This window comes from Rhinatrema bivittatum, chromosome 2 (genome assembly GCF_901001135.1).
Source record: "Rhinatrema bivittatum chromosome 2, aRhiBiv1.1, whole genome shotgun sequence".
Classification (NCBI taxonomy): domain Eukaryota; kingdom Metazoa; phylum Chordata; class Amphibia; order Gymnophiona; family Rhinatrematidae; genus Rhinatrema; species Rhinatrema bivittatum.
Genome location: NC_042616.1, coordinates 588,939,852 through 588,953,170, shown reverse-complemented (window position 1 = coordinate 588,953,170; position 13,319 = coordinate 588,939,852). Strand labels below are relative to the sequence as shown.

At 42.2% G+C, this 13,319-nt stretch overlaps 1 protein-coding gene across 1 annotated transcript in view; it reads left to right on the top strand.

The window, feature by feature from the left end:
- Positions 1 to 13,319, top strand: part of SMCHD1 (structural maintenance of chromosomes flexible hinge domain containing 1) — a 1,156,633-nt gene that overhangs the window by 1,090,845 nt on the left and 52,469 nt on the right. The window contains 1 exon segment of the mRNA XM_029591083.1: positions 2,698 to 2,869. Coding sequence (XP_029446943.1) covers positions 2,698 to 2,869 — 172 coding nt within the window.

Here is a 13,319-nt window from a genome sequence, read left to right as displayed (position 1 = left end):
GCCATACAGAGCTTCCAGGATCACATTCAAATCACTCCGTTTCTCCGGGACTCTTGTCCTGGCGGCATGTACTCAGATTTGGAACAGGGAGTATCCTTCCAAAGTCCCCCTACCCAAATTGTCCTTACTTACAGATGTGTCCACCCTGGGGTGGGGAGCTAATGTAGAGGGGGGGCCTTTACCCAGGGCTTCTGGTCCGCCCAGGAAGCAGGTTAAGTCAATTTCCTGGTGCTCAGGGCAATCCAGTACGCACTATGAGCTTTCAGAGATTGGCTGTCCAACAAAGTTGTCCTGATCCAAACAGCCAACCAAGTAGGTTTATGATATATCAACAAGCAGGGAGGCACAAGATTGTACCTCCTGTGTCAGGAAGCAGTCCAGATCTGGTCCTGGACCCTTTCTCATGGGTTGGTGCTGAGGGACATGTATCTGGCTGGAACAGAGAATGTGATAACTGGCTAGCTGAGTCATGCCTTCAGACCCCACAACTGGTGTTCGGATTGGGGATAGCAAACCGGATCTTCCGCCTCTGGGAGGAGCCCAGATGTGGATCTGTTCACATCCACCTGCAACAGAAAGGTGACTCAGTTCTGCTCCCTGTACAGAACAGACAGCAAACCAGCCTCTGATGCCTTTGCCCGCCATTGGGGTAAGAGTCTTCTGTACGCATATGCTCCAATTCCTTTAGTGGCGAAGACTCTTTTGAAGCTTCGCAAGGACAGTGGGACTTTGATTCTCAAAGTCCCTCATTGATCGAAACAGATCTGGTTTCCTCTCCGTCGGGAGCTGTCCATTCGGAAACTGATCATTCTGGGGACTTCCCTAGAGCTCATCATGCAAGACTGAGACAGGCTGCATCATCCCAACTTCCAAGCTCTGACGTTCACAATCTGGATGTTGAGAGATTAATTCTGCAACCACTTGATCTTTCTGAGGCTTTCCAGAAAGCCTTCCACTAGAAAGTCCTATGGACTGAAGGTGGAGGAGGTTTTCTGTGTGGTATGAGCAGAAGGTCCTAGATCCATTCTCCTGTCCCACACAAAACTGCTTGATTACTTACTACGCCTTTTGGAGAGTGGCTTAAAAACTAACTCCATTAGAGTTCATCTCAGTGCAATTGGCACATACCACCATGGTGTAGATGGTATGCCCATCTCTGTATAGCCTTTAGTGGTATGTTTCATGCAGGGCCTACTTCAGTTGAAGCCTCCCCTAAGGCCTCCCATTGTGTCTTGGGACCTCAACTTGATGAAAGCTCCTTTTGAGCCGCTGCACTCTTGTGACCTGAAGTACCTGACCTGGAAGGTCATATTTTTGGTGAAGGTCACCTCAGTGCGCAGGGTCAGTGAGCTCCAGGTCTTAGTGACTTATCCACCTTACACTTTTTTTTTCATGACAGGGTGGTCTTGCATACACGCCCTAAGTTCTTGCCTAAGGTAGTGATGGATTTCCATCTTAACCAGTCAATAGTCCTGCCAACATTCTTTTGCAGGCCCTATTTGCACCAAGGCAAGAAAGGCGTGTTTAGTACTGTTAAAAATTATAAAATAATAAAACATAGGGGTTCATGAGAATGGGTAGGTCAATTAGATTCATTGTAAGCCTTCGTGAAAAGCCAAGTTTTTATTTCTTTCTTAAATATCTTTAGGTTTTGTTGTAAACGTAATTCTGTGGGAAGTGAATTCCAGATCTTCGGGCTAGCAATGGATATTGCACGTTTTCTAACTTGCATAAGTTGAGCCAATCGCACTGACGGGATGGTTAGGAGGCCTTTGTTAGCTGATCGTTGGTTTTTTTGTGGTATATGTATTTTTCTTGCCGTATTAAACCAATCTGTTTATTTCTTTTGATGGGAATAGGATGGAAGTTGCCATGGCCAAACACACTATCCAGTTGGCTAGCAGATTGCATCTCTTTCTTTAATGCAAAGGCAGGACTGCATCTTGAGGGTCATGTCAAGGCTCATTCTGTCAGAGCCATGGCATTGTTGGTGGCCCACTTGCGAGCGGTTCCCATGGAGGAGATCTGCAAGGCTACGACATGGAGTTCTCTCCACACATTCACATCTCATTACTGTCTGAGTAAGGATGGTCAACATGACAATAGGTTCGGCCAGGCTGTCCTCAGGAATCTCTTTGAGGTATAGAACCCAACTCTCCCTGCCTCAGGTCCATTATTTGAGTTCAGGCTGTCTCCCCCTCTGTTACCAACAGCACTGTGTTGTTGTGCTCGTTAGCATCTGGTTGGTCCTCTTTTGTGTTGGGGAGCAGCCTGTAGCTAGGGATTCACCCATGTGTGAGGACTACCATCCTGCTTGTCGTAGGAGAAATAGGGTTGCTTACCTATAACAGGTGTACTCCTAGGACAGCAGGATTTTAGTCCTTATGAAACCTACCCGCCACCCCATGGAGTTGGGTTTCTCCTTATATTTTTCATTTTTGTAATTCTGTGTTATAAGACTGAAGAGGGGACCCCATGTGGATGTGTGGTATAGGGCATGCTCAGTGTGCCTAGTCAAAGATCCAGAAACTTTGACATAAGTTTTCCATGCCGATATCCATCCGATGATGTCACCCATGTGTGAGGACTAACATCCTGCTTTCCTAGGAGAACACCTGTTACAGGTAAGCAACTCTGCTTTATCTTATGTTCTAGTTCGTTGACTGATGGATAAATATGTAATTTATATTTGTCTAGGTTGTGAAAATTGCATATTGCCCCACCCTGCTGACGAGGGAAGGGGACAGAATTCGAAACAACGGAAAATTTGGGGGTCTCCAAAACAAAGCACCACCAATGGACAAACTCAGAGGGATGGTTTTTGGAGCACCACTGCCAAAATCTTACCATAATATTTGCGTGCAGATAGGTAAGTTCATTATGTTTGGTCTACAAATCAGTTAATATGGTGTGAAGCACCGAACAAATAATATTTCACAGGACACTAATGTAGAAGCACAATTTGAACCCTTACTTGGTTACTACATGGAGAAAATCAGTTCAAATGAAATCTCACTATGAGAAAAATATAAAGGGCGGATAAAAATCTGAATATCCCCAAATAAAGTTATCCAGCTACCTTTATCCGGATAACTTGTCCTGTAAACAGCCTATTGAATGTTAGCCTCAATGTTTTCATCAAGGACATGCTCACAGTTCATGTGTTCAGGATGTTCTAGCACATTGTAAAGTGTAGACAGATGTTTAATAGGGAAGAACAATTGCATTTTCTTCTCTTCAGTGTGATTTACAGTCCCATATGAAGCTGCCAAGATAGCACTGGCTGAGACTCCATCTTTGTGTTACTTATGCCTGCACTTTGCTTCAGTCTGTGTATGGATGGCTGCAGGCTCAGGTTAGATTATACACATCCTTGTTCAAGGTCACTGGTGCTTACCCTACAGGAGAAGGGTAACTTCAACAGTGTAAAGATATTGTAGATAGTCATCCTCATGAGGTCATGATGTTTCATCTAAATTGTCCTGGAAACTCCATTCAGCTGAGTATAGTTCAATAGTCTGTAGGATTTGAGAGATCCAAACATGTTCTTTGTATTCTGGTGGTAAAATGTGCTGCAACTGTGAGAAAATTATTAGCTGTAAAAGATGGCATGATTGTGATTGAAAGATGAGTGCATATACTATGGATTATAGTTGTCAGACATTTCTTCCAGGAACAGATGCTACTGTAATGACGTGAGTCAGAATGAGAAGGGTAGTGCTCAGCCACATCTTGTGCAGGAAAGGCAGTTTTTATCAGGGAACAAGCAACTGTGTACCGCAGGGCCCTGATGGATCTCTCCCAGTAGAGTTCAGGTAAACTGTTGGAGAGTTTAGCAAATGCGGGACTTCAGGGGCCTGTCCACTGCCGCTTGTGGATGAGCCTGACCCAGTGAGGTTCAGGCGTGCCTCATCTGTGTTTGGTATTCGCTATCGCAGGTTCAAATGTTTTTTTGCAATGTTTCTGATCAAAGATAGTCACTGAGTTGTATTCCATGTCTTGTGGTCTTGGAATGCAGCACTGATCTGTCGAGAGGTCTTAGAAATTATACTTTCTAATAGGAAATCATTGAGTCTGTTCATTAAAATAAATCACATTCAATCAAGTTTTTGTTTGGAGCTGAGGGTGGTGGGTGTTGGCATGGAATGCCCAACAATCAGTTCAGATTAGTGTTTCTAGATGCTAATACTTTACAGGGCTGTGAGCAGTACTTCTGGCCAGGTTAACCCAGTAGTCTTTTATGGTTTTTAGTCAATTTAATTGTAATGATTTAGTTCATCCTTCCAGTTTGGCTAATGAAGTTTGTGTTCCATACCCATAGCAATTGTCATTTGTTTAATTACATTATGAAATTCTTTAATCACTGTCAACACAGAGATTCATTTTAATGAAGAGTATATTCTTTGAGCAATATTAGTAGTCCTGAGTTTTTGGCCTATACATAGAGTTCATTTGCAATTGCACAAAGAAGAGTTCAAATTTGTTCCATTTTATGGAAAAGTAAAAGAGAGTAGGGAGGCAATGGATGACCATACATTATCAGAAAGTTCAAAATCATAAAATACTAAGATAATCAAATTAAAACAGAAATGTAGCAAAATAGGAAACCATTATCATAAGTAATATTCAACATATATGTTTACTTTCCAAGATTTTTATGCCATATAAAAATATTCAGCCAATTGGAATGTATGTCACTTCTTAAAAGAAGTGAGTATCAATAATTATTTATTTTTTTATTTAGTGTTTTTCTATACTGGCATTCGAGATAAAAATCACATCATGCTGGTTTACATTTAACAAGGGGTGTAAAATGATATCAATAAGTTAATAATGTTGAGATGTTTGAGGTTTTTTCAATCTTGGGAAATGATCAGAAATGCATGTGTCTTATTTAATACCACAAGAGGCAGCCCTTGCAAAATACCCACTTGTGCAAAACATACATTGTGAAATACATTTGCATATTGATGATTGTTTATTTAATATACATGTATCTTTTGTTTAAATGCTAGTATTTAAAAATAATGTGAACCCTGCTACTAAACTATATATTTATTCATTTTTCAGCATTGTGCAATCTATTTCTCAATAAGAGCAATTTGTGCATAGATAAATTAAACAAAATGATTGTCAAACTGTCATATTCTATAAATAGAAAAATCCATATATGATGACAAAGGCCAGAGAGATGATTGGCTGCATAGGGAGAGGAATGGTCAGCAGAAAACGGGAGGTAATATTGTTATTGTGCAGGTCCCTGGTGAGACCCCATTTGGAATGTCTGAAGACCATACCTTCCAAAGGATATAAATAAGTTGGAGTCAGTCCAGAGGGTGGCTACTAAAATGATCAGTGGTCTTAGTTCTAAAGCATAAGGGGATAGACTTAAAAATCTAAATATGTACACCCTAGAGCAGGGGTCGGGAACCCATGGCTCGCGAGCCAGATATGGCTCTTTTGAGGGCTGCATCTGGCTCGCAGACAAGTGTCGTCACACTTTCCCGCTGACCCAGCTGCTCCCCGGTCCTCCTCCGCCCGGGCTTAAAATGCTGTCAGCCCGGGCGGAACGCAGCAGGACAGCTGGAGTCAGCGGCACCGGCGTGCTCTCTTCTTCCCGCGCCCCCCCCCCCCCCCCCCCCGCGGCAGGACAGCTGGAGTCAGCGGCACCGGCGTGCTCTCTTCTTCCCGCCCCCGGGGCCCGGAAGAGGAAGTGGAGAGTATCGGGTGCGTGCGCGGCAAGAAGAGGCCACGCTAGTGCGCTTGGCATCGGCCCGAAGAAAAGAAGACTGCAGCGCGGCTCGGAGGAAAATGAAGAGCTTCAACCGCGGCCGATGGGACTCCGCCTCCGCGAGGGCTGAAAATGAAGGAGGTTAGCGCTCGCAGCAGCAGCAGCCTCCTCCCAATGCTAACCTCCTTCATTTTCAGCCCTCGCGGAGGTGGAGTCCCATCATTTTCCTCCGAGCCGCGCTGCAGTCTTCTTTTTGTCAGACCGATGCAGACCACACTAGCGTGGCCTCTTCTTGCTGCGCACGCACCTGATACTCTCCACTTCCTCTTCCGGGCCGCAGGGGGGGCGGGGGCCTGTGTGCGTGCGTGTGTGTGTGTGTGAGTGAGAGATTGCATGTATGTGAATGATTGAGAGCCTGTACATGTGAAAGAGAGTATGTCTGTGATTGAGAGTCTGCCTGTGAGAGAGAGAGAGCGCATGAATGTAAGTTTACCATTGGGAACCTGTATGTGTAAGTTTGTGATTGAAAACCTGTTTGTGTGAAAGAGTATGTGTGTATGATTGAGATCCTTTGTGTGTGAGAGAAATCATGTGTATGTATGATTAAGAGCCTGTGTGTATAAGTAAGAGAGAGCTCATGTGTGTCTGTGTGTGATTGAGAGCTGGTTTAGGTGATGGAGCATGTGAGTATGTGATTGAGAGCCTGTGTTTAAATGAGAGAGAGAGACCATGTGTGTCTGTGTGTGATTGAGAGCTGATTTAGGTGAGGGAGCATGTGAGTATGTGATTGAGAGCCTGTGTGTAAATGAGAGAAAGAGAGGACATGTTTGTAAGCATGTGAATGAGAGTCTGTGTGTGAGAGAAAAAGACAGCATGTATTTATGTGATTGAAAGCCTGTGTGTGTGTGTGTAAGCGTGAAAAGATAGACAGCATGTGTGTAAATGTGTAATTAAGAGCCTATATAAGTGAGAGAGAAAAAACATGTGTATATGTGAGTACTGAGAGCATGTGTGTATAGGTGTGTCAGTGAGAGCCAGTGTGAGAGAGAGCGCTGGTATGTGACTGAGAGAGGAGAAAGTACCAAGCAAACCACCCCACCTCCTGCTAATTCAGAACAATCTCAGGACACCTGGATATCAAACGTTTCCAGGTATGCAGAACAAAAAGATTTTTGTATCCTTATTATTTTTCATTACTGGGTCTTTGTGTCTGCTATTTTGAAATATTTTGTTGGTATCTGGAAATGTTTTATATGAGTTTTTAATTATTGGATATTCCACTCAGCTGTTTCGAAATATGTTCTTTTTGTTAGTACAGTTTTACTGCTGATGATTTTATATTTCTTGATTTGTTTTATAAGGATGGGTGATGTTTCTTTTTTCCTTTGTTACACTGCATACAGAGACTCTGGCTTGTTGCAGTTTCCAATTCAGTTTTTTCTGCATGCTTCTTGTTATGCGTTTTGGTCTCTTTATTCTATGTTAGGTGAGGGACAGCACGTGATTCAGGTGAGGTTTTCTGCTGGCGTGTAGTTTCTGTGTAGGACTCTATAGCAGTCTGACTTGGTCCGTTTTCCTAATAGGAGATGTATTGGTGTCTTAAGGCCTGGTGTAATATTTTCAGAGACTTATTGTACTTTAAAAGTGTGATCTTACATAAAATGCACACATTTACTTGTATTTAGTTTTAAACATATTGTATGGCTCTCATGGAATTACATTTTAAAATATGTGGCGTTTATGGCTCTCTCAGCCAAAAAGGTTCCTGACCCCTGCCCTAGAGGAAAGGCACAATAGAGGAGACATGGAGTAAATCTTTGAGATATTTAAATGATTCTATGTTCCTGAGGCTAGCATCTTTCAATGGAAATGTTCTAAAACAAGGGGTCATGGGATGAGGGTGAAAGGGTTAGATTCAGGAGATGGTGGAGGCAAAAATTGTGTCTGAATTCAAGAAAGCATGAGATAATGGCAGAGGATCTTGAGGGAGTGATGGGACTTGTAAAGGCTAATACATTTAGACAGATGGGCAAACTAGATGGGACATATGGTCATTTTCTGCCATCATGGTGCTATATTTCTGTGTTAGTCTCCACTTAAGTAATTGTGTGCTTTAAGACAATAAATCAACATCAAATACAACAAAGGAATTACCTGAATTAGAAGACTTTAACTCCTAAGTTTCTAAGAACATAAGATATGCCATACTGGGTCAGACCAAGGGTCCATCAAGTGGCCAATCCAAGTCACATGTACCCACACAAATAAATCTCAAGCTACTATTGCTTATTAATTAATAGTTTATGGATTTTTCTTCTAGGAACTTATCCAAACCTTTTTTAAACCCAGTTACACTAATTGCCATAACCACATTCTCTGGCAATGTTTTAAATGACCTACTTACTAACTTGATGGAGTACCCCCTAGTCCTTCTATTATCTGAGAGAGTAAATAACCAATTTTCATTAACTTGTTTGAGTCCTTTCATGATTTTGAAAACCTCTATCATATCCCCCCTCAATTGTCTTTTCTCCCCTAACTTCTTTAGCCTTTCCTCAGAGGGGAGCCATTCCATGCCCCTTATCATTTTGGTCTCCCTTCTCTGCATTTTCTCCAGTGCAACCAAAAGTTGAAATAACGCTGCTGAACATTAAGCAAACAAATTCAAACAATTATCAAACTTTCACATTCAGGAAAAAGATAAAACCGGATATTCTTGAAAAATCAATAAAAAATAAGCTAATTGAGTTCAATCAAGCTAATACCACCACTCCTGGAATAAAATTGTCAATGAAATTGCTGATAACTTAAACCCAGTACAAACAAACAAAATGCTCCAGAATGAACAGAATACCTCAAAACAAAATAAACCATGGTGCAACGAAAAGCGGAGACAAACTAAACAGACACTGAGAAAATAGAAAAAACAATGGCGGAAACACCCATCTGGAAAATCCTTAGTAATATACAGATCTCTTCTAACAAAATACTATGAACAAATCAATAAAGCAAAAAAAAGACTACTATGCAAAACAGATCCATGGGGTAATATTTAACTCCAAATTAATCTTCAAAACCGTCAAAAACCTAATCAAGGACCCATCCTCCTCCTCCATCTTGAGGATAGACAACTTCTCAAAGAATGCCTGCAACAAATATGCCACCTCCTTGCTAGACAAAATAAATAGGCTAAACTCAATTTCCCACTTACACACCAACAAAAGAACATGAGGAAAAACATGGAAATCATACATGGAATACATTCAACATAGTAACCAAACTTGAAATATATCAAATGGTTACCAAATTTAAGCCTATGGTCCACCCACTAGACTCAATTCACACAAGTTCCTTGAAAACAGTACATAACGTAATAACTCCTACAATCGCAACCATAATCAACCACTCACTCACAGAAGGTCTGGTCCCACATGGAGCGAAACAAGCTGTGATCAAACCAATTCTAAAACATAAAGCAGGCAGAACTGACAATTTGGACAGTTATAGACCAATATCCAACTTGCCTTTTATTGTAAAAGTGCTAGCGAAAGCAGTGTTAACGCAACTGGAAAATCACTTAGACAATGATATCCTATACCCAAACCCATTTGGATTCAGAAAAGATTGATCAACAGAAATCCTACTCATATCCGTAATAGATCCTGTGCTACAGGGATTTGACAACGATGAATCCTACATCTTGGTTCTAATAGACTTAACAGCCGCATTCGACATGGTTGACCACACCCTGCTATGCCATCAGTTAAAAAAAATTGGAATAGATGGATGTGTATTCAAATGGCTCTCCTCCTTCCTAGCTGATAGACATTCCAAGTCAAACTGGGCAACCACTTATCTGACAAATTCCCAATCGATACATCTCTGCACTCTCGGCTACACTTTTCAACATTTATATGCTTCCTCTATGTAAACTGCTTGCAGAACTAGGAATCAACTTCTTATACGCCGGTGACATACAGTTTTACATTCCTATAATCAAATCAATTAAAAATACAACATCAACACTCTCAACATACATGAAGGCAATACAGGGAAAGCTATCTCAACTTAAACTAACACTAAACACAAAAAAAATGAAATTGTATGGCTTAGGAGAAACAACGCTATAGTAAATCCACCATCCCTAGACTTAGGTATTTTTCACTTTACACCCTCTGAACAAGTACAGGATCTAGGAATACAGATAGATGAAAACATTATAGTGAAAATGCACATAAACTAATTAAAGCAGGTTACTCCAAGCTGCGAATCCTACATAGGTTACAAACTTTACTAACATTCCAGGACTTCCGAACTGTTCTACAAACACTAATATTCTCAAATATTGATTACTGTAACTCACTATTATTAGGACTACCTTCAGGACTATTAAAACCATTACAGCTTCTACAAAATGCCTCAGCTAGACTTCTATTGGGGACAAGGAAATTTGACCCCATCACCCCATCGCTGATAGATCTACACTGGCTACCAGTATAATCAAGAATCCACTACAAAGTACTATCACTCATTTTCAACATAATCAATGACAGAAACTCCTGCTTATTAGGTGTGAATCTCCAACCATACACACCCCTGTGAACACTAAGATCACAAAACAAAGGGCTATTAACTGTACCTACACCGCAGAGTACTCATCTGAGACAAATAAGAAAATGAATGTTTTCTACAGCTGGCCCCAAGCTATGGAACTCTCTACCTGAGTCGTTACGTCTGACCAGTGAAAGAAAGAGCTTCAAACGTGATGGCTTTTCAAAAATGCGTACGATCTACCGTGTTTCCCCGAAAATAAGACATCCCCCGAAAATAAGACCTCGTAGAGGTTTTGCTAAATTGCTAAATATAAGACCTCCCCCGAAAGTAAGACCTAGCATATAATTCATGTATACAATCGAATTAGCTACGGTATTCCCTCCCAATAAGTAACGCGCGCCCCTGCCGTTTTGCCGCGCGTTTAACCTGCTAACTTACCGTCTACCCTTACCCCTGCGTTAGAGGTAAGGGTAGGCGGCAAACTTTCCCCCAGCCCCCGCTCACCTGCCCTGGCCACGTCCATGGGTGCTAGTCTCCGGGGCAGCCCCAGTCCTCTCCCCTCCTCCCGAAGCAACGAAAGCGAAAAAAAACGGAAAAAAAAAAAAAGTTGCAAGAGAGAGAGGGGAGAGAGGTCGGGCAATCCTACGCTCGGGACTGCCAGTCCTCTCCCCTCCTCCCGAAGCAAGGCGCGAAAAGCAGCCTTGCTCCGGGAGGAGGAGAGAAGACTGGCAGTGTACGGTAAAGCAACGAAGTGACTTACTTTTTTCACAGCCCTCCTCCGTAGACAGATCGCGGCTCCCCTGCCTCCCGGCGAAGATGGATGCCTGCATGGGCGAAAGCGGCCCCTGTGCGTGCGATACGCATTGAGCGGCCCAATCGCACGCACAGGGGCCGCTTTCACCCGTGCAGGCATCCATCTTCGCCGGGAGGCAGGGGAGCCACGATCTGTCTCCGGAGGAGGGCTGTGAAAAAAGTAAGTCACTTCGTTGCTTTACAGTACACTGCCAGTCCTCTCCCCTCCTCCCGGAGCAAGGCTGCTTTTTGCGCCTTGCTTCGGGAGGAGGAGAGAGGACTGGCAATCCCGAGCATACCGTAGGATTGCCTGTCCTCTCTCCCCTCTCTCTCTTGCAACTTTTATTTTTTTCACTTTTTTGCTTTTTTTTTTCCGCTTTTCGCGCCTTGCTTCGGGAGGAGAGGAGAGAGGACTGGCAATCCCGAGCATACCGTAGGATTGCCTGTCCTCTCTCCCCTCTCTCTCTTGCAACTTTTATTTTTTTCACTTTTTCGCTTTTTTTTTTTTTTTCCGCTTTCGTTGCTTGCTTCGGGAGGAGAGGAGAGAGGACTGGCAATCCCAAGCATAGGAGAACTGTCCACTTCCTGGTACCTGTCATTTGAAATGACATTTGAAATGACAGATACCGGTACCAGCGTGTTCGTGAAGCGTTAGGCCAGCGCACCTAGGATACTGTATAGCGCTCTATACAGTAACATGGGTTGCGTGGGCCTAACGCTTCACGGACGCTTCTTACCGTAGACGCAGCTTGCATTTTTTAAAATTACTGTATAAAGAGCGTCACTCTTCTTTTTCAGTCAATCTGTGATTCTGTGAGCATGCAAGCCCAAAAGGGAAGAGAATGCAAGTATTGTTTTGTTTTGTTCAGCAACTGCCCTATATATTGGTGATATAATTGGACATCTAGATTAATAAAATCTCATACAAATTGCTATAAGAAGGAAGGAATCAAATTAATCAGATTTGTCTGAGTTTCCTTTCTTCTGCATTCTCTCAAAGATCAACAAATGAATGGAGAAGAATGGATGGAAATGGACAATGTGCTCAATGCCCCGTTCTCTCAGGATTCAGTAACATCAGTGGTCATTTTATAGGTTTGAGTCAGCAGCAGCCTCCACCTTTCAGTTTTTCCCAATGGAGCAAAGGAAGCAAGTTAAAAATGATCCCAGCAGGCAGAAGTAGTTGAATACAGGCACTGAGGCAGGGAGAGCAGGCCCTCGAGGAGCGAGTTCATTTTTTCGTTCAACAATATACCGGTATGTGAATTCTTCTTCATGGAAAAATAAGACATCCCCTGAAAATAAGGCCTAGTGCATCTTTGGTAGCAAAAATTAATATAAGACACTGTCTTATTTTCGGGGAAACAGGGTAACGTAAAATAACAAATGCCAGAAAATATATGGACATTGGCTGATGAAAGAATGACATTAAGAGATGTAAAGAGTACTAAGACAACTCAGTGACGATTTTAATAATCTAGTTAACATGCTTTGATATGCTGACCTAAAATGTGAATATTGCTTTTGTAAACATTGTGATCTTCTTTTGGAACGACGGTATCTAAAATTTCTAAATAAATAAAATATATCTTTTTTGAGATGCGATGACCAGAATTGCACCACATTATTCAAGATGCGGTCTTAACATGGAGCAATACAGAGGCATTATGACATCCACTGTTTTATTCGTCATTTCCTTCCTAATAACTCCTAACAATCTGTTTGCTTTTTGACCGCCAGAGCACAATGAGCCAACAATTTCAATGTATTATCCACTATGACGCCGAGATCTCTTTTCTGGGTGGTAACTCCTAAGATAGAACCTAACATCATATAACTACAGCAAGGGTTATTTTTACCTATATGCCTCACCTTGCACTCATCCACATTCAATTTCATCTGCCATTTGGAAGCCCAATCTTGTAGTCTCACAAGGTCCTCCTGCAATTTATCACAATCTGCTTGAGATTTAACTACTCTGCATAATTTTAACTCATCGGTAAATTTGATCACCTCATTCGTGCTCCTTTCCAGATCATTTATAAATATATTAAAAAGCACCAGTCCAAGTACAGATCCCTGAGGCACTCCACTGTTTACCTTTTTCCAGTATGAAATCAGACCATTTGATCCTTCTCTCTGTTTCTTGTCTTTTAACCAGTTTGCAAGCCACAAAAGGACATCGCCTCCTAGCCCATGACTTTTTAGTTTTCTTAGAAGCCGCTCATGCAGGACTTTGTTG